The 26533-nt window shown below is 27.9% G+C and overlaps 5 protein-coding genes and 2 long non-coding RNA genes across 11 annotated transcripts in view; 2 read left to right on the forward strand and 5 right to left on the reverse strand.

Annotated features, from left to right (window-relative positions):
- Nucleotides 1–979: 979 nt before the first annotated feature.
- On the reverse strand, nucleotides 980–3630 carry LOC143895941 (pheromone-binding protein Gp-9-like). The gene is made up of 5 exons (XM_077403452.1): nucleotides 3472–3630; nucleotides 3124–3202; nucleotides 2515–2642; nucleotides 2233–2347; nucleotides 980–1991 (listed from the first exon to the last, which is right to left on the reverse strand). Exons 1-5 carry the CDS (start codon nucleotides 3511–3513, stop codon nucleotides 1846–1848), a joined length of 510 nt encoding a protein of 169 aa, XP_077259578.1. The 5' UTR covers nucleotides 3514–3630; the 3' UTR covers nucleotides 980–1845.
- A 1044-nt stretch (nucleotides 3631–4674) lies between these two features.
- Nucleotides 4675–6229, reverse strand: LOC143895829 (pheromone-binding protein Gp-9-like). Its single transcript, XM_077403204.1, has 5 exons — nucleotides 6104–6229; nucleotides 5880–5988; nucleotides 5553–5668; nucleotides 5152–5269; nucleotides 4675–4925 (listed from the first exon to the last, which is right to left on the reverse strand). Exons 1-5 carry the CDS (start codon nucleotides 6143–6145, stop codon nucleotides 4783–4785), a joined length of 528 nt encoding a protein of 175 aa, XP_077259330.1. The 5' UTR covers nucleotides 6146–6229; the 3' UTR covers nucleotides 4675–4782.
- A 1773-nt stretch (nucleotides 6230–8002) lies between these two features.
- On the reverse strand, nucleotides 8003–8897 carry LOC143895874 (uncharacterized). The gene is made up of 3 exons (XR_013256484.1): nucleotides 8813–8897; nucleotides 8594–8702; nucleotides 8003–8402 (listed from the first exon to the last, which is right to left on the reverse strand). It is a non-coding gene; the product is annotated as an uncharacterized LOC143895874 (long non-coding RNA).
- Nucleotides 8898–11294: 2397 nt separating this feature from the next.
- Nucleotides 11295–13273, reverse strand: LOC143895828 (pheromone-binding protein Gp-9-like). The gene is made up of 5 exons (XM_077403203.1): nucleotides 13121–13273; nucleotides 12886–12994; nucleotides 12553–12668; nucleotides 12113–12227; nucleotides 11295–11632 (listed from the first exon to the last, which is right to left on the reverse strand). The coding sequence occupies exons 1-5, from the start codon at nucleotides 13160–13162 to the stop codon at nucleotides 11475–11477; spliced, it is 540 nt and encodes a 179-aa protein (XP_077259329.1). The 5' UTR covers nucleotides 13163–13273; the 3' UTR covers nucleotides 11295–11474.
- Nucleotides 13274–14074: 801 nt separating this feature from the next.
- Nucleotides 14075–16227, reverse strand: LOC143895830 (pheromone-binding protein Gp-9-like). Its single transcript, XM_077403205.1, has 5 exons — nucleotides 16068–16227; nucleotides 15730–15829; nucleotides 15319–15434; nucleotides 14916–15030; nucleotides 14075–14283 (listed from the first exon to the last, which is right to left on the reverse strand). The coding sequence occupies exons 1-5, from the start codon at nucleotides 16107–16109 to the stop codon at nucleotides 14162–14164; spliced, it is 495 nt and encodes a 164-aa protein (XP_077259331.1). The 5' UTR covers nucleotides 16110–16227; the 3' UTR covers nucleotides 14075–14161.
- A 1325-nt stretch (nucleotides 16228–17552) lies between these two features.
- Nucleotides 17553–20276, forward strand: LOC143895832 (pheromone-binding protein Gp-9-like). Its single transcript, XM_077403206.1, has 5 exons — nucleotides 17553–17689; nucleotides 17919–17997; nucleotides 18507–18619; nucleotides 18784–18895; nucleotides 19106–20276. Exons 1-5 carry the CDS (start codon nucleotides 17648–17650, stop codon nucleotides 19213–19215), a joined length of 456 nt encoding a protein of 151 aa, XP_077259332.1. The 5' UTR covers nucleotides 17553–17647; the 3' UTR covers nucleotides 19216–20276.
- Nucleotides 20277–24258: 3982 nt separating this feature from the next.
- LOC143895942 (uncharacterized) overlaps nucleotides 24259–26533 on the forward strand; it is a 321026-nt gene continuing 318751 nt past the window's right edge. For 3 of the 5 annotated variants that reach the window (XR_013256505.1, XR_013256506.1, XR_013256502.1), the window contains exon 1: nucleotides 24259–24545. This is a non-coding gene — a long non-coding RNA (uncharacterized LOC143895942). Of the gene's footprint in view, nucleotides 24546–24592; nucleotides 24913–25284; nucleotides 25312–25998; nucleotides 26518–26533 lie in introns of those variants that run through there. The other 2 variants (XR_013256503.1, XR_013256504.1) reach the window with 2 other exon arrangements.

Below are 26533 nucleotides of genomic sequence, written 5' to 3' on the forward strand. Positions count from 1 at the left end.
TGCCTGGGATAATGGGAGTTTATTTTGATTTTTAAAAATAATTACTTTTTCGTTAATTTTATTAGAATTTAAATACTTATGTTATATCAAATTTTTTAAAGCTTAATGTTTTTTAAATTTAATTACTAAAAACTCAAATTAAAAAATTCGGTGATTATAATATATTTATTATATATTTTTCTTAACTAATGCCAATTCCCCCGATCTCTCCTAGCTTGTGGCAAGAATTCGTAAAATCCAATAATACCGCGATAATAAAAAAAAACAGTGAGAAGCATCTTTATTATATTCTATATGTATTATAAACTTCATTATATTTTGTATGTATTATAAATGTGCATTGAGAGAGATAATTGTACGTTAATTTTTGCATTTATTTGTATTTATTCAGGTTATTCTGTTTCTGCTTCTTAAGATTTACGAAAGGCTACGTAAATAAAAAGAAATGCAATCTATAAAAATTTACTTACACAATCGTTTATTTATTTATACAATATTATAAGTTTAAAGAGCTCGATATATCTAATTCTTTAATAGAAACAATAAGTAGATATATCATTTAAACCAAAATTTAGTTTTCGTATCAATACACCAAAAAACGAAAGAAAATAGTATAAATATATATCTTTATTGGAAATGCTATACATAGCTGATTTTCATACATTATTAGACATTATAAACTTGCTACGTGCGCTTTATTTAACTTTAATATTATATTATTACTATTACATGACACTATGTTCCCATAGGTAGCACATATTAGTTTTATATACGTTTTTTGAACGTATTCATAGTTTCATAACCGTAAAGAACCATTAAGAAACGTTTGAACAAAAATGTTTTTGAAACCATGATTTAAGAAACGTATTTTTTACGTTTCTGCAGTTAACAAAAATACCTATTTGTTAAATTTTTTATTTTAAAATTATAATTTGTTTTATCTATATAAATAATAGCTTTAATAGCTTTTTTTGATACATTTAAATATATATATATATATATATATATATATATATATATCCGGTTTTCTTAGCGTTTTTCGCTTTCCGGTTCCCAGTTTCCAGCCTTTCCTGTCTTTCCAATCTCTTGGTTGTAGATTGCGTTCTGACATGGCCTTCTGTATTCCGCCCAACTACGTTGCTTTGGGTCTTCCTGTTTTCCTTCTCTGCGTTGGGGTCCACTTCAAGATTTGTGTTTGGAGAGTTTTCGTACATTTAAATTTATACATTTAAATTTATATTGTACTAATTATTATTGAATAAAATAAATCATTTTATCCATGCATATGTATCCACTTATTTACTTAAATTAATTTTGTCCTACCGGTCTTAATCTATTTGTCATCGGACAAATCTGAGCTTAGAAAACTTCCAACGGTTGCAAAATAAACGTTCTGCTGAACGTGGCCATTGAAAGAACATTTATACGTGTGTTCCGTTTTGAAGAACTACCTGAACTGGTGTATGTACATCATTAATGCAATTTAAATGAGAGTGAGACAAATATATTTTGTTTCATTTTAACTTATTGCACGAATGTGCATCAGTTCAGGAATTTCTTCGAAAAAAAAAAAAGACGTTATAGATGGTATATGCATAAAGCTTGTAGAACATTCTCACGCATGTCTCAAAGACGTCATAAACACGCTCAAAAGACGGAAAAAGTAAGAATTTTAAATGTCTTTATCTAAAATGTCTTTATCATTAAAACAAAACGTTTCTATAATAGTTTCTTAAACGTTATTTTATCGGAAAAGAAATGTTTCATTGAACGTTTTTCGAATGGACATTTTTACTCATGAGAAACGTTTCTAAAAATCGGTTATAAAACGTTTCGGAAAAACGCTTATAAAACGCTTCGAAAACGTGTCTTTTCTACCTGGGTTATATTAACTTCTTTATATAAATAATCAATTAATACAAGAAATTTAGATTTTAGGCTACATGCTACAAGATTGAAGCTTTTTTCACATTTTTCTGTAAGATCCTTTGCTAGAATAGAAAAAAAATTAATTAAAAAATACTAAAAAGAGTAAAGTACTTAATTATGTTACACCATTTTTCTGATTATAATGTTTAAATTGTTAAATTTAGATAAATTGATAGCATTAAGATGACTTATTTAATAATTTATTGAAGAAATTAACACTAAACAGTTTTAATAAATAAAATCAATAATTTTATGTTTATAAATAATTGGAGAACTCGTATATAATGTGATTCTATAGCTTACTTTCATTTATGCAGTTATTCAGACCTTCAAGCATTTTTACTTTTGTTGATTCATCAAGACCTCCAGGGATTGTTTCGTTACGAATTTTCTCTACGTCATATTCCGATCCTTCCATCTGACATTTACAAGAAAAACATATAAAATATTAATAACATTATAATATATCATTGTATAATAACAATTATATAAGATTACATTTTTGTGTTCCAAATAATGTTTTATTATCTTATTAGTTCATAGCTCGAACATTCTTTTACAAAGATAACAAAAAATATTACTTACTACTCCAGATTTTTCTAATATACATTGCAGGACGCAACCATTTTTTTCTTTTTCCTCTTGATTTATGGATTTGTTAAACAATAAATAGTATTCGTCAAATATTACATCGTTTATGGTAAGCATGTCATCTAGAAAATGAATTTCAAAATAGGAATATTGTATATGTGCGCGAATATACGTAGGTATTCTAAAATTCCCATGAAAATTTCGGTTTTCGGTTTCAGCCAAAATTACAATAAAAGAGATTGTTTCAGTCGGATTCTGTCTAAAATATTATATCATATATTTTCTTTTGCATGATTTTAATTATTTCAGAGGTAATCAGTTTTGCGATTATGTGTTTTAAAATTTTAATACTTTTTGGAAAATAATTAAAATGGTTGTACATTTATACTTAAAATTTTGAAATACAAAAACTTATTCAATTTTGATATTGGTAGTCATCAATAGTAGTCTTCATTAGTAATTTTAAATAAATTTTTTTTTATGGAAATAAGACACTTTTGTTAAAAAGTAACTGACTCAAAATTAAACATAAAATCCCTGGTTCTGGAGTAATTAAAAAGACATGCAAATCGAATAAAAATCTATGTATATATGTAGACTTACCATCAGAGACATTATTTTCAATTAAGCAAGTATTGTAATGTTCGTTGAGGAATCCCAATTTTGTGCCAACAGTAAAAGACTAAAAAAAATATATATGTATATATGTAATTTTGCTTCTTATTTTAATGTTTATTATGTTAATTATAAGTTTCCTTTTTATACGTAATACATAAACATATTTAGATATTATCACATATTAATTATATATATGTACAACAACACACAATGATATAACTTAATATTTATAACTTATTTGTAATTAATTTTTGTAAATAAATTTTTATTGTATTTATAAAAGATCTTTGTTTTTTTATTAATATTTAATTTTTACCTCACAAAGATACTTACAATTAGCGCAAAAGTGCAAATATAGAATATAAGCTTCTCCATCTTGAATGAATGAATAAAATTATACCGCTATGTTTAAACGTACTTGTACAATAACGAACTGGAGCTTAACAGCATCATATTTATACTATCTCTAATATTTAAAATGCATAGATTAAAGTTGCGAGATCATAGATCACATAAACATGAAGTACATGTACAAAAGATAACGATAAATCACTTATACAAACTCACATTGTTGCTAATATAAGTTGTTAAGATATGACTTACACATGGAATTTTCTCACATGATAAGTATAATATGTTTATATGCTGAATACATTATAATTATTTTTTAATGTTTATATTACGTCAGTTAATTAAGTGTTTATCTCTGTTGTATATTCTAGAAAATTTCTGGATTTTTAAGGATTGATATATCGCAAATGTTTAAAAAAGTCTTGAGATAAATTTAAAAAAACAGAAGTAATTTGACTGGATTAATTAACACAAGAATGCATTAGAAATTTTCGTGTATAAATTTCGGACTTAACTAATTATATTGTGAAAAAATTAGGAGAGTTGTATTTAATTTTCATTTTTTTATTAATTATAATTTATGTACATTAATAAAGAACGACAATGTGTAGAATTAAGTAGAAGCTGAGCATTTGTGCTAATGCTAATATATAATCATGGTGGATAAATATGTAACAACTATTTTGCCTATTTTTCGATCTAGATAAATATTCTTTAAATAATAAAAAATTTTTTTTTAAAAATACTTTATTATATCTGAATTTTTAATTTTCAAACAATTTGTATATTAGCTTTTAGCGTTAAACGCATTTTGTAAATTTTAGAAGAATAAGATGTAATAGATGAATTATGGTAATGTTAAGATAAGAAATTTTTGTTGCATTAATTGAAAAGATTTTATATCACGTTATAATAGAAATATATGGTATTATTACATATATAATAATATAAAGATATATTATTAATATGCGTTAAAAAGAGTTTTTAATGATAATAGTATAACAAAATATAAACATTCTTTATTATTAAAGAATGTATTATAATAAAAGGTTTAAAATTGTTTTTATAAATGTGTTTATTTTATATGTTTATAAATGAGTTTTAACCAAATTAAAACACAATTCTCATATTTGCAGCACATTTATTAAATCAGAAAAATAAGATTGGAGAAAGTACATGCAAGAGAGCGTATATATATCTATTTATTTAAAGTAAATTATATTGTGTGTGTATTATAAATGTACATTAATAATAATTATACAAGTGATATTCAATTTTTGCATTTATTTGTATTTATTCAGCTTGTTCTGTTACCGCTTCGTCTTCTGTATCTGAGTCTAATTCATGTTCATTATGTTGCCCTAATTTATCCATAGCTTCTACGATGCATACGTGCAAAGAGAAACTTTTCTCACATTCTTGCGTAATATTTCTCACTATATAAATAAAAATTAAAAAAATATAATTAAATAATATTAAAATATATGTATAATATCTTCTATGACTATATATTGTATTTTAATAGCAAATGTGTATTGTTCCAAAACTTGCACACTGCACATGGAAAAAGTGCACATAATACATGTTTTTGTAATACTTTATTTCTTAGTAACTAGTATTTATATATTTGTAATAGTTATAATATAATAAGATATAGTTTACCTTTTTTCATGCATTTACGCATCATTCTGTGTGCTTCGGCTTGTACAGGACCGTCATTCATCAGCACTTCATTTATTCTTACATGAACTTGCGCTTCCTTAATGTTTGTTCCTTCCATCTAATATTATTAAAGAGAAATTAAATAAAATATAGTAGGAAACAGTAGAATATAACATATAATTATTTTGTGTATTTAAAAAGTTATACAATTTAAAATGTATTAATTATGAATTAAAAACAGCATAATATATATTTTTATTAAAAACATATAATAATATTACTTTGTGTATTAATTGGTCATTAAGTACATATAACGTTTTATTAATTGTATTAATAGTTAATGCATTATTGGACATTACATATGAAATACATATATGTATAGCATATTTGTAAATACTTACTAAATTCTGTTTTTTCATGACACAGGCAAGCACACAGCCATTTTTTCTTGTTCTCTCTGCATTTTCAGGTTTTGCATATAAGTTAGTCATTATATCTTCTTCTGTGTAACGGTCATCTATAAAATAAAATAAAATAGATCAACGTACAGGGAAACGTTTTCCAGCCGAAAATTGTTTTTACAAAAATATTAGCTCAATTAAAATATTCAAAAATTGTAATTAAGACGAATACCCAATCAAATTAGTTAAAACAAAATTAATTTAGAACTGATCAAAAGAAAAAATAAGAATAGAAAGTTGGCAACAATGTGTGTAATTATAACTTACCTCCAGTCACATTATTTTCAGTCAAACAAGCTACAGCATATTTTTGTAGGTTTGATCTAACTGCACTTTTAAGCCGGTTTTTTATTTCTGATGAGCTTGATGACTGAAACTTATAAAAAATATTTTAATTTTATTTAATTTATACCTTTTATAATGTGTATTTTTAAAATAATCTTTTGTAATTTATTAAAATTATTTAAGTAGTTTAATAAAATAATACTTACAGCAAGTACTAAAACACAGGCGCAAAGCACAAGACTTTTCATTTTGTACGAATTATATCTCCACTGTATTAAACAGAATTATTCATACCAACCGCAGCTCACCGTATATATACTCCCAAAATATAAGATACGTGGGTCAAAGAACCAAGATCATAGATCATACAAATATTAGTTATATAACATTAATGTATTAGAGATTATTTACCATAATGATAATACACCAATACTATCTTGCAATGTACATTGGCAAAAATATATAAAAATAAAATAAATAGTAATAATAAAATAAGAAATAAGTAATAATAAAATTATTGTCAAATTTTGTAGATTCCATATATTTATTTAAAATATTTATGTGTTGTGTGTGTGTGTGTGTGTGTTTTGGAAACTAAATCGTGATTTAAATAAATAGACGTTTTATTTATGTAAAACATTCTTGCATTATTAAATTGTAAAATATTATAATGTTTTAAGAAAAAACACTCTTTTTAGTTATACAATATTATAATAATGATATGGTAGTATTAAATGCAAAAATTTATTTTATTAAGACTATGCCATGAGATTACAAATATATAATTAATACAATGTATTTTTAGTATGTTATAGAAAAAACTAATGCTGTAATGCAAACTGTAGCAATAACACTATCGATTAAAGATAACGATACTGATCTTGTAGTTTCAATAGAAAGGAGATTAGTAAGGGAGAGATATTTTATTAATATGCGTCAAAAAAAGTTTTTTTAATGATAAAAATATTACAAAATATACAAATTCTTTATTAAAAAATGTATTATAATAAGGAATTTAAAATTGTTTTTATAAATGTGTTTTAATTTATATACTTAGAAATGATTTTAATAAATCAAAACACAATTCGCATATTTGCAGCACATTTATTAAATCAGAAAAATAAGAATAGAGAGAATAAAATGCGCGTCAATAATTCTTTTTTTAAGGTAAGAAGGGGACATAAAAATTCTAATGATTTTAATAGAAGTTACTAATAGCGTCTCTAGACTTCTATGTTTCTCCCTGACTTCAGGAAAGAAATCATTGATGTGCGCAGTGTACATATAAATTATGTTGTGTGTGTATTATACATGTGCATTAATAATTATAAACAGAATAATAAATTTCTTTTCGCCAGTATATAGAATAACAATTAAAGTAATTTAAATCGACCTGACTGGCAATATATATAACGTCTTTCCGATATGAACATAAAATTAAAAACTATTTAATTTAGAAATTACATCAACGGACCAAAATTATGGTCAAAATTAATAATGTCTCGATATTGATCTGAAAAAAGTGCTGTGTGAATCCGACAAACCAAGTTGGCTCACAGTTTTTCAATGTTCATATCGGAAAGACGTTATATATATTGCCAGTCAGGTCGATTTAAATTACTTTAATTATTAATAATTATATGGATAATATCTAATTTTCATTTATTTGTATTTATTCAGCTTATTCTAGCTGTTACCACTTCGTCTTCTATTTCTGCTGCTTCTGCTTCTAATATTTCATGTTTTTCAGGTTTGTTATTTAATTAATATAAAGTTTCTGCGAGAGAGACGCATGCGTACAGAGAGCAACCTTTCTCACATACTTGTGTAATATTTCTTGCTATGTAAATAAAAATTAAAAAAATATAATCAAATAATATTGAAATATATGTATAATATTTTCCATGATTTTATTGTATTTTAATAAAAAATATATATGTTGTTACAAAACTGCATAGTGCATATGCAAAAAGTGCACATAATATATTTCTCTGAGTGTCTTTTATTTCTTGGTAATAACTATAGTATAGTTTTATATATTTGTAATAATCCATTTACCCGAAATTTTGTGTGCTATAACCATTTCAGAATTACTAAATATTTTATTTAATTTTGCATAAACATAAGCTTCCATTAATTATGAAACGTATTAATTAATTAAACAGAGTAATATATTTTTATTAACGACATATAATGATATCACTTTGTGTATCAATTGGTCGTTAAGTGTATGTTATGTTTTATTAATTGCATTAAAAGTTAATGCATTAATTATTATTAAATTACTAGATCTTTAATAATTGGAAATGTTTATTTATTGCAACAGATTAATATTGCATTGAACATTATGTATAAAATATGTATAGCATATTTGTGAACATTTACTAAATTCTGTTTCTTTAAAACACACGCAAACCTGCAGTAGTCATTTTTTTCTTGCTTTTTCTGCATTTTCAGGTTCTGCGTGTGTGTCATTCGTTATTTCATATTCTATGTAGTGGTCATCTATAAAATAAAATAAATCAACACAAAGGAAAATATGCTTTTACAGAAATGTTAGCTAAATTAAAATATTAAAAAATTGTAAGTAAGAAGAACGCACAATCAAATTAGTTAAAACAGAATTAATTTAGAATTGATCGAAAGAAGAAGTAAGAATTAGAAAATTGACAACAATGTATGTAATTATAATTTACCTTTAGTCATATTATTTTCAGTCATGCACGCTGCAGCATCATTGTCTAGGTTTGATTTAACTGTACTTTTGAGCTATTTTCTTAGTTCTAATGAACTTGATGACTAAAGCTTATAAAAATTTTTTATTTTATTTATTTTATACTTTTTTTAATGTGTATTTTATATAAAATTTTGTAATTCATTATAAAATTATTCAAATATAGTTTATTAAAACTTACAGCAAATATTAAAACACAGACACATAGCATAAGACTTTTCATTTTGTACAGATTATATCTCGACTACACTCAGCGCAATCATTTAAGATAACCTCATATATCCTCTCATGCTAAAATATAAAATATAGGTTAAAGAAACAAGATTATAGATTATACAAACATTAGTTATATAACATTAATGTGTGTAAATATTATTTACTATAATTATAATATTATACTTAAATACTATCTTGCAATGTGGATTGACAAGGATGTAAAGTGATTGTAAAGAATAAAGTAAATAGTGTAAAATAAAATAAAATAAATAGTAATAATATAAAATAAATAATATTAAAATATTAAGACAAGCTTTGTAAATTTCAAATATTTATAATATATATGTTTGTTATAACTATTAATTTAAAATATTTATTTCTTGTTCTGAAAACTGAATCGTGATTTAAATGAATAGAAGCTTATTTATATGAAGCATTTTTGCATTATTAAATTGTAAAATATTATAATGTTTTAAGAGTAAACATTTCCTTAGTTATATAAGATAATAATATGGCATTATATATTTAATGTAAACATTGATTTTATTGTAACTATGCTATAAAATTGCAAATATACAAATAATATAATGTACTTTCATTATATTATAGGATAAAAAAGTTCAAGCACAACGAATAATCAGAAAATTTATTTATGAGAATAAAAAAGTAATAAATATGATAACGACCTATTCCATTATTAGTTGAAAACAAGAGCACACTTTTCCAATTGAAAAGAAAAAACTAATGCTGTAATGCAAACTCTACCGTAATTCCAATAGCACCGATTAAAGCTCTAACGGAGAGAAAGGAAAGAGTGAGAGAGAGAGAGAGAGAGAGAGAGAGAGAGAGAGAGAGAGAGAGAGAGAGAGAGAGAGAGAGAGAGAGAGAGAGAAACGGTTCTTATATAGTCTCAATGGAAAGGAGATGACCGAAACCAACAGTTATTCTCACGCAAACGACTGGTATAAAATAGCACAGGTATTTATTAACACCACAATGTGAGAGACGGATTTCTCATAATCTACCATTATTTGATTTTATATAATCGATTATCAATCATTTTGAGTAATATGTCTTATGTAATATATTAATATGTTTTTAATTGCATTTTTATTATTTTTCAGATTTATCTTCATATGTGTGTGTGTGTGTGTGTGTGTGTGTGTGTGTGTGTGTGTGTGTGTGTGTGTGTGTGTGTGTGTGTGTGTGTGTGTTGTGTGTGTGTGTGTGTGTGTGTGTGTGTGCTCGTGGTTTTTCTAGTTTCCAGAAGAAGGAGAAGAAAAGACTTTCTCTTCAGCATTTAGGTAACATTCCGTAAGAGCAAAGCTTTTTTCGCACTTTTCTGTAAGGACCTCTGCTAGAATAGAAAAAAAAAACTAATTAGAAAATAATAAGAACTAAAGACCATCCCAGGTAACACATATTAATTTCATATACGTTTTTTGAACGTATACGTAGTTTCATAACAGTAAAGAACCATTAATAAACATTTAAACAAAAATATAGAGTGTACATAGTTTTTCGTCACCGATCTTTTTGGGAACAGGTATCCAAAATTTTTCCAATTTTTTGGGAAATAATTTACCGAATTTTAAAGAATTGTATATAAAACAGGTAGAATTTTTCGGGGAGTGCTATAAACTGTATAGTTTTTCGTTACCGATCTTTTGGGAAACCGGTATCAGAAATTTTTCAAATTAGGGAAATAATTGATCGAATCTTAAAGAATTGTATATAAAACAGGGGTAGAATTTTCCAGGGAGTGCTACAAACTGTATAGTTTTTCATTACCAATCTTTTTTAAAACCGCTATCCGAAATTTTTCCAATTTTTCGGGAAATAATTGACCGAATCTTAAATAATTGTATATAAAACAAGAGTAGAATTTCTCGGAGAGTGCCATAAAGTGTATAATTTTTTGTTATCGATCTTTTAGAAACCGGTATCAGAAATTTTTCCAATTTTTCTGGAAATAATTAACCGAGTAGAAAAAGATTGGTTACGACATGTTTAATCCATGAACACTCCTTATGTTTGTTCACAATAAGAATATTGAAACATAAATGAAATTGTTTTAAGACAAACGACTCCCGGGTAACCAGCTAGTAATCTTATACTTAAAACTTACTTGATTACATGTATAACTTACTTTCATTTATACAGTTATCTAGACCTTCAAGCATTTTTGAAACCGATGGAATATTTGTTCCTAATATGGTAAACGAAACTGTTCCCGTAAGTTTCAATGGAAAGGAGATTAGTAAGGGAGAGATATTATTAATATGTGTAAAAAAAAGTTTTTAATGATAACAATATTACAAAATATACAAATTCTTTATTAAAAAATGTATTATAATAAGAGGTTTAAAATATTGTAGGGTTTATAATAGGTTTATAAATGTGGTTATTTATATAAGTTAGGAATGAGTTCAACAAATCAAAACAAATCAAAACACAATTCACATTTATTTGCAGCACATTTATTAAATCAGATAAATAAAAATGGAAAAAATATATACAGAAGCGTATATATATCTATTTATTTAAGGTAAATTATATTGTGTGTACATTATAAATGTGCATTAATAATTATACGGATGATATTCAATTTTTGCATTTATTTGTATTTATTCAGCTTGTTCTGTTACTGTTTCGTCTATTACTGCTTCGTCTTCTGTATTTGAGTCTAATTCATGTTCATCATGTTGCCCTATTTTATGTATAGCTTCTGCGATGCACACGTTCAGAGACCAACCTTTCTCACATTCTTGAGTAATACTTTTCGCTATATTTATAAAAATTTTAAAAATATAATTAAATAATATTTATATGTAACATATATATATATATATATATATGTAGGTCCAGAGGTATGTTCCGGGACTGTTTACGTTTTTTGAAATGTACAGTCCTGGAATATAACGCATATATATGTAATCAGATTCAAAAAACTGTCCCGAAAAATGTTGTAGGACATCAATTTTTTCCAGGACAGTCCTGGAAACTGCCAAATGTCCCGGAATATACCGATATCAAAAATAAAAGTCCCGAAACATACTTCCAGACCTACATATATATATATATATATATATATATTCTATAAGACTATTATATTCTAATAGCAAATGTATTGTTCCAAAACTTGCATACTGCACATGGAAAAAGTGCATAATACATGTTTTTGTAATACTTTATTTCTTAGTAACTGTAGTGTTGTAGTATTTATATATTTGTAATAATTATAATATAATAAGATATAATTTACCTTTTTTTATGCATTTGCGCGCAACTTTGTGTGCTATGGCTAGTTCAGGACCGTCATTCATTATTTCATTTAATTTTGCATGAACTTGAACTTCATTAATGTTTGCTCCTTCCATCTAATAATATTAAAGAAAAATTATAAATAGTAGAAAATAATAGAATATAACTTATAATTATTTCGTGCATTTAAAAAGTTATACAATTTAAAATTTATTAATTATGAATTAAACAGCATAATATATTTTTATTAAGAACATATAATAATATCACTTTGTGTATTAATTGGTCGTTAAGTACATATAACGTTTTTCATTAATAATTATTGTATTATTAAATTACTAAATCTTTAATAATTAAAAGTTTTATTATTTATTGTGACAGGTTATTATTGCATTATTGGACATTATGTATAAAATATGTAACATATTTGTAAACACTTACTAAATTCTGTTTCTTAAAGATACACGCAACCCAGCAGCCATTTTTTTTTGTTCTCTCTGCATTTTCAGGTTTTGCATGTAAGTTATTCATTATCTCTTCTTCGTCGTAGGCATCATCTATAAAATAAAACTAAATAGATCAACGTACAGGAAAACGCTTTTACAGCCGAAAATCATTTTTACAAAAATGTTAATTCAATTAAAATATTAAAACATTGTAAGTAAGACGAATGCCCAATCAAATCAGTTAAAACAGAATTAATTTAAAACTGATTAAAAGAAAAAATAAAAGTAGAAAGTGTTGGCATCAACGATGTGTATAATTATGACTTACTTTTAGTCATGTCATTTTCAGTCAAGCAAGCTTCAAGATCATTGTTCACGTTTGATCCAACTGCACTTTTAAGCCGGTTTTTTAGTTCTGATGAGCTTGATGACTGAAACTTATAAAAAATATTTTTATTTTATTTATTTTATATCTTTTTTAATGTGTATTATTTTAAATAATCTTTTGTATATATATAACTCATTAAAATTATTTAAGTAGTTTTTAATAAAATAGTATTTACAGCAAGTATTAAAACACAGGCGCAAAGCACAAGACTTTTCATTTTGTACGGATTATATCTTTACTGTACTAAACACAATTATTCATAGCAACCGCAGCTGCACCGTATATATACTCTCATGCCAAAATATAAAATACGTGGGTCAAAGAACCAAGATCATAGATCATACAAACATTATATAACCTTATGGATGCATGGCGTTCCATAATAAGGCGGATAACGCGGAAACGGAACGAGTGTTCAGTGTATCACCAATCACGGGACCGTTTCGATGGAATCTTTGACATCAGGATTCTATCAGAATGATTCCGTGATACGCTCGTTCCGTTCCGCGTAATCCGCTTTATGGGACGCTAGCCTAATGTATAGAGATTATTTACCAAAATTATAATACTTAAATACTATTTTTCAATGTGGTGGATTGGCAAGGATATTGAAATAAGATAAATAGCAAAATAAAATAAAATAAATAGTAATAATATAAAATAAATAATAAGATTATTGTTAAATTTTGTAGATTACAAGTATTTATAATATGTGTTTGTTATAACTATTTATTTAAAATATTTATTTATTGTTCTAAAAACAAAATCATGATTTAAATGAATTGAAGCTTATTTATGTAAAGCGTTTTTGCATTATTAAATTGTAAAATATTATAATTTTTTAAGAGTAAATATTTTTCTTGGCAAATACTTATTGTATACTATATTTGTTACTATTTTATACTAGAAAATAGTAACATGGTAGTAAATATTTAAATGCAAAAATTTATTTTATTAAGGTTATATGCTACAAGATTATAAATATACAAATAGTACAATGTACCTTTATTTTTACTCATTGTCAGTATTGTTATATAAAGTAAATAAATGTAAAATTAAGAATATTTTTATTTTCTCTATTTCTATTTACAGTGTCTTTAATTTATCTATTAAATTACAGTGGAGACTAAAATAAAAGAAGATGTATTTTCTTATTAAAATTGTATTCTGTTCTTAAAGAATAATTGTTAATTATTATACATATATGTGTAAATATTTAATTTGTTACATTAATGGTTACATCTTCTACATTCAGTAATTGGAGTCTGTTTGCAATTTTCAAGCCACACTTCATTGCTACAACACCTCTCTCGCATCCTTCTTGCGGAGCATGTTTTACTAAAATATATAAAATGCAATATATTAACAGTTTTATATAAAATCCAATGAAGTTATCAGAAAAGATCCAATGCATATATATATATATATATATATATATATATATATATATTATATATATTCATATTCATATATATTCATATATATTCATATATATAAATATATATGAATATATATATTGTATATATATTCTATGTGATATATAATATTTATCTGATTTTTTTTCTTTAATATTTTATATATAGATATATTTGTCTACATAAAATTATATATAATTTATATACACATATGTATACATATAGAACGGTAAAAAAACCATAGTGTAGTGTAAGTAAAATTCTTTAAGATATTGACTTGTGTATATAGATGCAATCTATACAATATATAAATTGCATTTATGTACACAAGTCAGTATTTTAAAAAATTTGACTTACACCACTATGCTTTTATCCCTCCAAATTTAATGATATTATAAACAAAATATATTATTAAATCAAAATTGCTTTCATTTTAAAAATAAAAATAATTTTTTTTAATCATAATGTGTAAAACAAAAATTATTTATTATTTGTGTTTGTTATCTTTTAATTAAATTTTATACTTTGATATTTATAATAAATATAGTAGTTTACCTTTTGTAACACAATCACGTATAAATTCTTTTGCTTGGGTTTGCAAGGGATGATCAGCAAATACTTTATTCATATCCGCGTAAAATTTATCTTCTTTAAGTTCTGACCCTTCCATCTAATATTGATATAAAGAATAATAAACATTATTTATTTTTCAAAAAAATTTTATAAAGATTATATATAGATAGATAACTATTTCTCGCTTGTATAAAAAGCATATAATGCTATGTAAAGATGTTAGTTTTTAATTAATAAAATAATTTTAACATTATTAATAAATTTTGGAATATAAAGAAGTTATTAAGCTAAAGTAATCTAAGATTTGATTAATATCCATGCACTTTACATCAAATATTGCAAACGTAATTATATATAAAACTAGATTTATCTTTTAAAATCTTACCCAATTCAGTTTTCTTAGGAGACACTCAATGACACAACCATGCTTTTGTGTTCTTTCTTGAAATTCAGGCTTTTCAATATTATTATTTAAAATATCTCTTACGTCATAACCATCATCTACAAAATAAATAACAGCATTAGAAAAGAATACTCATTTACTTATAGTACATATTTTAGGTGCTTAAAGGAAAACATTTTTTTAATTAATTAATTTTCTAACAAATTTGCTAGTAAATAAAATGTAATTAAGTTTTACTTATTTTATTGTTTTGTAAGCTTAATTTCTAATATACATGCAGAAAGTGTCAAAGCTCAGAAGATAACATTTATTTAAGTATCTATTAAAAAAATATTGATTTAAAATTGATCGGACGTAAATGAATAAAATATATTTAGGGTACTTATTGCTTACCATAGTTCATACCAGCTTCAGTAAGACAGGAATTCGAAAATCCGTCATTACCGTCTTTACTGTCTAATTGACTTATTACAGTCATAGATGAAGTAAGAGACTAAAACATATTTTAGTTTTTTTTTAATATTATTATAATTATACTTTTTTAACTAATTTTTTACGTGAAAACGTTTTTACGTGGATGATCGTTAACTGCTGTTTAAAACTAAATATGTAGTATAAAAACTTTTTTATTAAATTACTATAGGAATTAATTATTATAGGACTTCTGCCACTTATTGCTTATATATTTTGATTAAATTTTAATAGAGAAAATAATAAATAAAATAACTTACAATACATGCTAAAGCGCAGATACAGAGCTCGAAGATTTTCATTTTGTTGATATCGTTCTGTGCGAGTAAATATGTTGCTTTGTGGAATCTTCGCGGTTATTGGAAGATGTCGTATTTATACTAATTGCAAATATAAAGTGCATAGGTCAAAGATATAAAACAACTTAACATCCGAGAATTGCAATTCTTGGATTGCTTATCATAGTCAATTTATCACATCGTATTTACATGAACTAAGCAACTTGTTTACTTGATTGAAGATAATAAAATCACATAATTATAAAATATTATTATATTATGATATATGCATGTAAAAATAAAATATATATACATACATGTATATATAATTTTATATAGATATATAAAATGTTAAAAAAAATAAAATATATTACCTATATATATCAGATATATTATATCAATAGACTATTTATTTTTTCTAATAATTTTATTGGATTTAATGTAAGACTATTAATTATAATATATTCATTGCATTTGTGTAGATATATTTTACTAAGAAAACATGTTTTGTACAAAAGTTGCTGGAAAGTTATTATAGCTGGAAGTGTGGCGTAAAAGGTACGTATGGATTGTTCCCTTCCGCAGTACTAATGAATATGAAGAAGATAGAAACAATGAAGAAAATAAAAATAATTAAATACAATTAAATATTTATACATAATATGTATAATATTCAATAGTTATTCTGTAAAAACATAATACAATTATAATACAAAAAATAAACCTTCTTTTATCTTAGTCTCTCTCTCTCTCTCTCTTGTCTGTAATATAATAAATAAGTTAAGTACACTGTGTAAAGTCTGTAAATAGAAATAAAAAGAATAAAAATATTCCTAATTTCATATTTGTTTACTTTATATATCAATATTAAATGTAGCAAAAGTACATTGAATTATTTGTATATTTGTAATCTCATAGCATTAGCCTTAATAAAATAAATTTTTGCATTTAAATACTATCATACTTTTTCTAGTCTATAAACCGAGGAAAGTGTTTGCTCTTAAAACTTATCTTACATTTTAAAATGCAAGAACGTTAAATAAACTTCTAAGTCATTTAAATCAAGATTCATATGAATGACGTAATATTCCACTCATAACAGAGAGCCATATACGAGATTTTATTGTTGACATTTTTCCACGATGTTGATTGGTTCTCTCATTGCGCTGACTTCGTGAGCATCTAGCTGTCATTGCATATTTTAACAGTTTTATTATGTGTATCAAGTATCAAGAGATTAATAATGTAATAGTAAACATTAAGTCTAGTAAACATAAAAAAAAGTTAAGAAGTAATCAAAATATGAATATAATTATATATATATAAGAAAATTGCTTACATAAGTCACATCTTAGCAATTTACATTAGCAACAATGCAAGTTTGTATGAGTGACTTATCATTATTTTTTGTACAAATACTTCATGTTTATGTAATCTATGATCTCGCAACACTAATCTATGTATTTTACACATTTAGACTATACATAGTATAAATACGATGCTGTTAGTGCGTTATTGTACAAATGCGTTTAACATATTAGTGGAATAATTTTATCAATAAGATGGAGAAGCTTATATTCTATATTTGCACTTTTGTACTAGTTGTAAGTATCTTTCTGTAATAAAAATTAAATATTAATAAAAAAATAAAAAATTTCTTAGAGATTCAATAAAAATTCCTTCACAAATTAATTTTAATATTGTTGCACATACATATAACTAATATGTTATAATATCTATATGTATTTATGTATTACGTATGAAAAAAAAATTTAATTAACATAATAAACATTTAAGCAAATATTTAGCAAATTAAAATTGTATATATTTTAGTCTTTTACTATTGGCTCGAAGTTGGGAAGCCGCGAAGAACATTACATTACTTGCTTAACTGAAAATAATGTATCTGATGGTAAGTTGCTATACATTATTCATAAACAGATTTTTATTTAATTTGCATACCTCTTTTCTTAATTACAATAAAACAAGAGATATTATATGTTTAATTTTGAGTCAGTTACTTTTTAATAAGAAAAGTATATTATATGTTATTTTCATATAAAAAAGAATTTTATTAAAAAGATACCTAAAATAAAAATTAAATAAAGAGCTTAAGCATTTTTAAATCTGAATTTGTATAAATATACAACCATTTTAATTATTTTCAATAAATTATTAGAATTTTGAAACACAATTGCAAACTTATTATTTCTGAAATAATTAAAATAATGTAAAAATATATATATTATAATATTTTGGATATTCTAAAGAAGTCTGTTTTATCTCAAATATATTTAAGAATTTATATAAAAATTTATCAACTTATAAACTTTTGTTAGAATATAAATTACGTAGAACAAGTAAAATTTTTGTAATTATTTACATATATACAATATTCATATTTTTAAATACATTTTCTAGATGACATGTTTACGATACGAGATATAATAAAGGACAAACACAAACAAGAAAATCAAGACAGAATAAAAAAGAATGGTTGTGTTATACATTGTTTGTTACAAAAAGAAGGAGTAGTAAGTGATATTTTTTATTATCCTTATAAAAGGATGCTTGAGTTACAAACTAATAAAACACTATTTAGAACATAAGAATGTAATCTTTGTGTGCAATGTTATTATACAATAATGTTATATTATAATGCTATTAATATTTTAAATGTTTTTCTTGTGAATATCAGATGGAAGGATCGGAATATGACGTAGAGAAAATGCATAGCGAGTTTACCAAAAGAACAAATGCTCCATCAGGTTCAAAAAAAGTTGAAACTCTAGATAACTGCATAAATGAAAGTAAGTTATATAATCACCTTTTAAATATAAGATTATTAACTTTGTGCAATAAAACTTTTTTTATAGTGTTAACTTATATTAAATAAATTATTAAATTATCATGCAATCAATTCATTTACATGGCTATTTAAACATTAGATATGAAAAAAGAGTGTAACATATGTTCTTAATTTTTTTATTATTTCTTAATTATTTTTTTTTCTATTCTAGCAAAGGACCTCACAGAAAAACGTGACAAAAGCTTTGCTCTTACGGAATGTTTCGTGAAAGCTGAAGAGAGAGAAAAATCCAGGCATCTTCCGATTGAAAGATTGGGATAATCCATCTAAAAATTAACAGACGGATGTTTCCGATCTTTTATATCGGAAAAAAACCCAATCAGACCGAAGTGATATCCGACCAAAGTTATCCGATCCAAAAATTAAAAAACATTTGATTCGAGAAATCCGTTTGTTAATTTATAGACGGATGATCCGATTATATCTTACCCGATTATATTTTATTCTAAATATGGCTGATGACAAAAAACGAGACGTCTGTTATAGTCGTGGATGTAAAGCAAAGCAGAGAAAAACTTATGTTGTTATAGGCTATCATATAACAGCTTTTTACGAATTACACTCGTATGCATTTTCGGGATAAGATAAAACTGCACACTTGCACAATTTCACACATTTCGGCAATCATAAATGATATATAGAAAAATGATAGAAAAACACTACAAAATGGTTTTAGCCTTTTTTCTCGTTTATAATGTTTTTTTAAGCTGCAGATTTTATGGATTTTTGTTAAGTATTTTTGTTGCGCGCCGACTCCGGAACTATATCAAAATCCGAGTCATTTTTGGCTAAAATTATATGGAATAATTATGTTCTCGTCAAGATATAAGTCAAGAGATAGGGATTTATATTATTTATTTACTGTCGTCAAAATCGCCAATGTATCACTTAATATTGTCAATTTATATAGTGTCGACCGTGAAACTATATGCTTTTATCGTTACTGTTAATTTAACGGCAGTCGCCAAAACATTTCGGGACATTGTCTCATTTCTAAGATTTCGAGATTATGACATTTCGGCACATTGTCACGTTTCTAAGATTTCGAGATTATGCCCTTTCGATGCATTGTCACGTTTCTTAAATATATACGAGTTTTCAAAGTTTGGCACATTATTTTTCGGGACTTTGCATGTCCACCGTATTTTATATCCCACGCGAGTAACCTAATGTCGAGTTAAGATCAGTATATACCATACTTTGGTAATGTTGAAAATAATATTACAGAAATCTGTAATTTTATTTTACGTTACAACAATTTATGTAATATAATCAATTATTAGGAACAAACGACAACATACAAATAAATATTGTGAAAAATTCTTCCTTGATTATTTTCACTCAGAATAAAGACGTTTTCAAAAATGTCTTTCATTTAATGCTAAAAAAATTTATTCAAATATTTGATTGTGCGTGAGCGGATTGTGAATGCACAGGAAATTAAATAACCAAACGCTAGAATTAATGAAAATGCAACTAAGAGACCAATGTAGTTATAATGAGCTAAATTAACGATTGCGGCCGATGATGCAAAGTTCGGACGTTTTATAACTTAACTTTTTTAAATGGTTTAAAAATGTTCGCGAGAGATGTCAATACGTAACCTGTTTCGATGATCATAAAAATAATTAGCTGTTTAGCTGATTGCGAGACACAGATTCGTCACAATAATAATCTCAAGAAATTACGCTCATCTTATCATTTCCATGTGTTCTTTAATGCGAAACGTACTGTATCAGACATGATTAAATGATAAAAAGTTTTAGAATGTTGTTGCATACGTAATGCAAGCCAGCGAGAAAAAAGAGCTACGACTGTGCCGTTGTAGTTAACTCGGCGAGAAAGTCAGAGCGTCGAAAATGAGACAAACGACACTAAACAAATCTCGAGAAATACATTCATCTTATATCATTGTTATGTATCCTTATATCCTTTAATGCCAAGTATATTCTCTCGAACAAGATTAGGCGATAAAGAGTTACAGAATGCTGTCGCATAATGCATAGCCGCATGCAACGATTAATAAATTCTTATATATATATATATATATATCAGCAACCACCTCGCCACAGATATAAACATCATTCAAAAACGACATAAACTATTGTAATTAGCGCTAATGTGGTTGCAATATCATTAATAATACATCTGACATTAGGGAGGAAGCTGTGACATCAGCGTAAACGACGCTACTTAAAATAAATCTTTAAAAATCAGCGAAAACATCAAAATATTTACGATAGACGTTGCCGTGCACGCCGCGCGCCGCGCGCCGGCATTCCCGGACTCGGTGATCTAGGTCAAGGCCAATTTAGAAAGTGGATCAATAATGTACAGTTGCGCGTGACAACCGCCCGCCGCCCGCCGCCCGCCGCTCAAGTAGGTCAAGGCCATGTGTCGCTGGCTTGACGCGAGAAAAAAAAGTCCTCCCTATCGTTTATCACAAATATCTGAGCAACCACCAAAGATATAAAGATGATTCAAAAAAGACTGTTTAGTTTATACCCCGCGCTATTGGAATATCTCGATTTTATTACTTACACGTACGTCCTTCCGTTTATTTAACATGATAAAGCGCGCACGTGCCATTAAAAATTGAGCGCCGAATGATTTCTGACTTTCATAAAACGCTTATATCTCAGTAACCGTAAATGATAGGAAAATGATTTAAAAAGGACTTTGTACTTCGTACTTTGCCCTATTGAAACTACTCAATTATATACTACTCGCAGTTATGTACTTTCGTTTATTAAAGCAATAAAGCGCGGAGCTGTCCAAAAGAATCGCGCGCCTCGCCATTCATCATTCTCATTAAACGTTTATATCTCGGCAATCGTAAAAGACAGAAAGATGATTCAATAAGCACTTTTCAGATCGTGCTCTACTCTACAAGAATTGCTCACTTTTATTATCGGCAATTATTTATTTCCGTTTATTAAGACGAGAAAACTCGCAAAATCTTAAGGATTCGCGGGCGCCAAGCGAGTTTTTATTTTCATTAAACGCTTATATTTCGGCAACCGCAAACGATGGAAAGATGATTAAAAAAAGACTTTGTTCTTCGTACTTTTTCCTGTTGGTATTACTCAATTGTATTACTCGCAATTATGTACTTTCGTTTATTAAAGCGATAAAGCCCGAGCTGGCCAAAAGAATCGCGCGCCTCGCCGCATTCGTCATTTTTATTAAACGTTTATACATATTTCGGCAATCGTAAAGGACAAAAAGATGATTCAATAAGCACTTTTCAGATCGTGCTCTACTCTACAAGAATTGCTCACTTTTATTATCGGCAATTATTTATTTCCGTTTATTAAGACGAGAAAACTCGCAAAATCTTAAGGATTCGCGGGCGCCAAGCGAGTTTTTATTTTCATTAAACGCTTATATTTCGGCAACCGCAAACGATAGAAAGATGATTCAACAAGCATTCGTTAGTTTGAAATCTGCCCTATTGGAATTAGTTATTATTAAAATACTGGCAATTTTACACTTTCGATTGCCAAGACGAGAAAGCGCGCGAGATCTTAACGAAACGTGCGCCGAGCGACTTTTTATTTTCATCGAACACTTATGGTACCTATAGGGTAACTCCGGTATATACGCCGTACCTAAGGACAACTAATTAATTTACTTGTGCACAACGCATAGGTAATGCTTAAGCATAAGAAAATTGATTGGTCCATACACATGTGCATAAGAAAATAGACCAATCAGTTTTCTTATAGTTACGTATTATGCGGGGTCTATAATGGCCGCGTTCAGCAGACACAACTGTTGAGTTCACTCAGCGGCTTGGTCTGCTGAACGCGCCCAATGCGAGTCGCAAGCAATCGCAAGTCGCGAGTCGCAAGAAATTGATCAATCGCAGACGATTATTCTCCTTAAATTCGACTGTGATTGGTCAATTCTTACAACTCACGACTTACAACATTCATTGTAGACCGGCCCTTACAGCGCAGTCGGAAACGCCTGTGCACGACTATACGTAAAACGTTAGTGAAGGATCTAGACAGCACTTCCGGCAAGCGACTTTGCAACAATATAGAACAGCGCTTTTCGCACAAGGACCCGTGTATATCCAACATCGAGCTTAACTGCACCGTTCGTGCACGTCGAATGTATATACGAATCTACCACTCATTGTCAGCTTGACTATATAGGTTTTCGGTCTTTCTTGCGCTCCCTTTTTCTTCTTCCAGAAGGAGAGAGAAAAACCACTTTAATCTCTCTCTCTTTCGCGATTCTATCACCAGAGAGAAGAATCTGTCTGCTATCACATAATATATATTCTCTCAAGCCTTACTGGACTGCGCGAAAGTTTCAAGAGCTCGTAATTTTCAGAAATATCCGAAAATTCTCTGTGTACTTGGTTTTTGGTTTCAATTAGAAGATTAACGTACTATTTCTGATTCTCTCACTTTCGTAATGATTTTCAGGAGAATCGATTTTGATGGACGATCAGCAATAAATGTTATTAACTCTTTGCATCAATTTTGAAAGAATATGTAAACATACAATTGAACGAAACAAGTACATCAAAGATTGTATTCGTACCTTAATATTAGCGAATTCGGGCGCTTGCACTAGTGCACACTAAGGCTTTATTGTTCTTAATCAATTGTTATATTTACGGACATCTTAAATACTTCTTAGTCTATAAAATGACTTTTACAGCATCCATATAGATATTACAGATTGTTTTATTGGCTAAAAAGTTTTTAAATGTGTATTTAAGCGACTTATAAATGTAAAAATAGATTATAAACATCAAGCCTCTTAGCGCGCACTCAGTGCACCAGTGCAAGCGCCCGCATTCGCTATTAATATGTCTTATTGTTAGAGAAATTTGTAAGACACAGAACTCAATAATGGATTCGTCCATTCGTAAGCTAAAATGGGAAATCGAGCGATAATACAGCGAAATCCGCTTGCTAACTATATAATTATGCGATAAATATGTGTTTTCCTCTTGAATACAAAAGTTTTAGTCAAATTTAGTTTTTGTGAATTTATTATAAAGTTTTCTATAACAAGCGTCAAACATTTAGATATGCTCTCATTATTCTCTATGAAATCTCTGTAAAATCTCTAAGAAATCGTATATACATATAGATGCGCGGAAAAATCGCTGTATTTCTTTTCTATTTAACATTCGTCGCCGTCGCGCCAGGGAGCTTTTCTCGGAATTCAAACGCTCGAAAATCACCTCATTATTTGGGCCAATCGCGTGTTTTCGTTATCGCGCGCGTATAATTTCGGCAGGTGGGGGTGGGGGACAGTTCAGTCAGTTCCCAGCAGGACACCGCGCGAAACGGCCGCGACCCGCGACGTCGCGGCGCGACGTGGATCCTTTCGACCGCGATGCGATGTGTGTAATATGGTGGACACGGTGTTCGCGAGTATCGCAATCAGAATAGCGGATATATGGCCGCTTATCGCGAAAAATGCGGGTTAATCGTCGTCCAGCATGGTGTACGCGACGCTTGCGGAGCCTGGAGTATCGACCCGCGATCGAGGCCGCGGCGTTCGAGACAATTTGACATCGAAGGCATCCGAGTGCGCGTCGTGCCTCGCCTCTCGCCTCTCCTGTAAGTACGCAACGCTTGATATTCGTTTGACGCGAGTAGTCGCGCTCGCGAATGCGATCGCCACGTCGATGTCGTCCCGTCGAGAAGCTCGCGCGATTTTCGTCGCGAGCGCGATACGTCCGCCATGTTTCCCGCCGCGGCCGGTGCCGTTTTCGTGGAAGACGATCATCGTCGCGGTCGTTTTTTTTCGAGTGACGGGACAAATATTATATTTATACGCGAGCGTTACTCCTGTCGCATCTTACGATAATTTTTCCGCGTAAACGGGGATTTGTAGTAATTTACGATAATTCGTAAATTCAATTAAACGAATGATTAAAGTGAAGTAATATGCTCCGAGACTACTGAATGTTTAGACGGGTCTAAAGTAACATTATATTGATGTTCCCTCAGTCTAGTATTTAGCTGCCTTTTTTCTATACGATTACACGGCGGCTTATAATCTGGTTTAATAATTATATACTATCCAATTGAAAATTTTTCTTTTTTCGATTATAATGATTCATTTGTGAGACCATTTTGATATTATAAACATTTGAATCAATTTTTTTAAATATATACGTATTAAAAATTGTAGTTTAAATATTAAATGAGGCATATTTAAATGATTATTATTATATGACATCTGTGCTACACTACTTTTTAGATTTCCAAATTTTGAAGTCATATTGATATCTAGGCTGTTTTTACTGAGATTTTAACATAATGAAATAAATAAATAATATTTACCTTATTTCAGATAATATTGATTTCAAAATCGATATTGGTACGTTAACTTTTTCTTCTTCCTCGTTTACTGAATCCTTGTTTAAGACATTTTCGTTATTTTTTTTTTTTTAACTTGCAGCTGAAAATGATCAAAAATATATTTTAAAAGATACCTAGATATCCCTACAGATTTCTCTAAACATTTTTACGTAAAATGTTAATGTTTAATTATTTAAAGTATAAAACTATTAAATTTTTAATATATAAGTGTGTAAAAACTTAAATTAAATGTATATAATTATAATTATAAATAATTTGGAAATTTAAGTTTGTCAGTTAAATTTTTAATATTTTATTCAACTATAATATATTCAATGTTAATGGTTGTTAAGGATCGAACATAGCACGCTCGATGCAAGCATCGGGCCGCGAGGCTGACCCCTACGTGCCTGCGGTCAGTCTCGTGGCACGTATTCGATCCGGGGTTGTCGATCACGCCGCCCCGCGTGGTTGATCACGCGTCGATGCCGCCCCACGCACAGGTGCGAGCCATGCCGGGCGTTGTCGAGAATCGGAGCACGGCGCAACTCCGAACGCGCAACAAGTGTCTTCGTTCGCGATAACTGCGCTTTTTCCCCCCGTTTCCGTCTCTCGAGAATTCTCCCGGCGGAAGAGAACGACCTCGTGTGGCAGACTCGTTTCGCGCGTCTCCAAATCAATTGATTTCGGCAAAACGGCAGTGCGTAGTTTCTCCACCCCGATTCATGCGCGGCATTGCCGCCCAATAAGTTGTTAAAAGTGCGTGATTGTCAAAAGGAACCCGCGAGACTTTCAACTTCGTATTTGAAATTTTATATGCGGTGCCTGCATAAAAATTTCCTACACTTTTATATTATTTTTAATACAGATTTTTTTAACAGTGCATATACTATCGGATTTTTAGCACTTGGGTGGGGAATCCGAACGCAATCCTGAATGGTGCTGGCATAAATCGCGCTCCGCTGACATTGCTATGATGTCATATTGTAGAATTTTACAATCTTAATTAATTTTATAATGTCTTACATTTTTTTTGTAATTCTCTAGCTCGAGAATTACAAAAGGAATTATTAATTTTAATTTTAAATTTGCAAAGTTTGATTATATGGTTTTAAGTTTTAATACTTGATAGGTAATTTAAACAGTGTGCAAAATCATGCAAACGTGTTGCTGAAACCAATTTATGTATATATATGTATATATACATACACATATACAATAAAAAGTAATATAGAAATTAA

This window comes from Temnothorax americanus, unplaced genomic scaffold (genome assembly GCF_048541705.1).
Source record: "Temnothorax americanus isolate GAGA-0224 unplaced genomic scaffold, ASM4854170v1 Scaffold17, whole genome shotgun sequence".
NCBI lineage: Eukaryota > Metazoa > Arthropoda > Insecta > Hymenoptera > Formicidae > Temnothorax > Temnothorax americanus.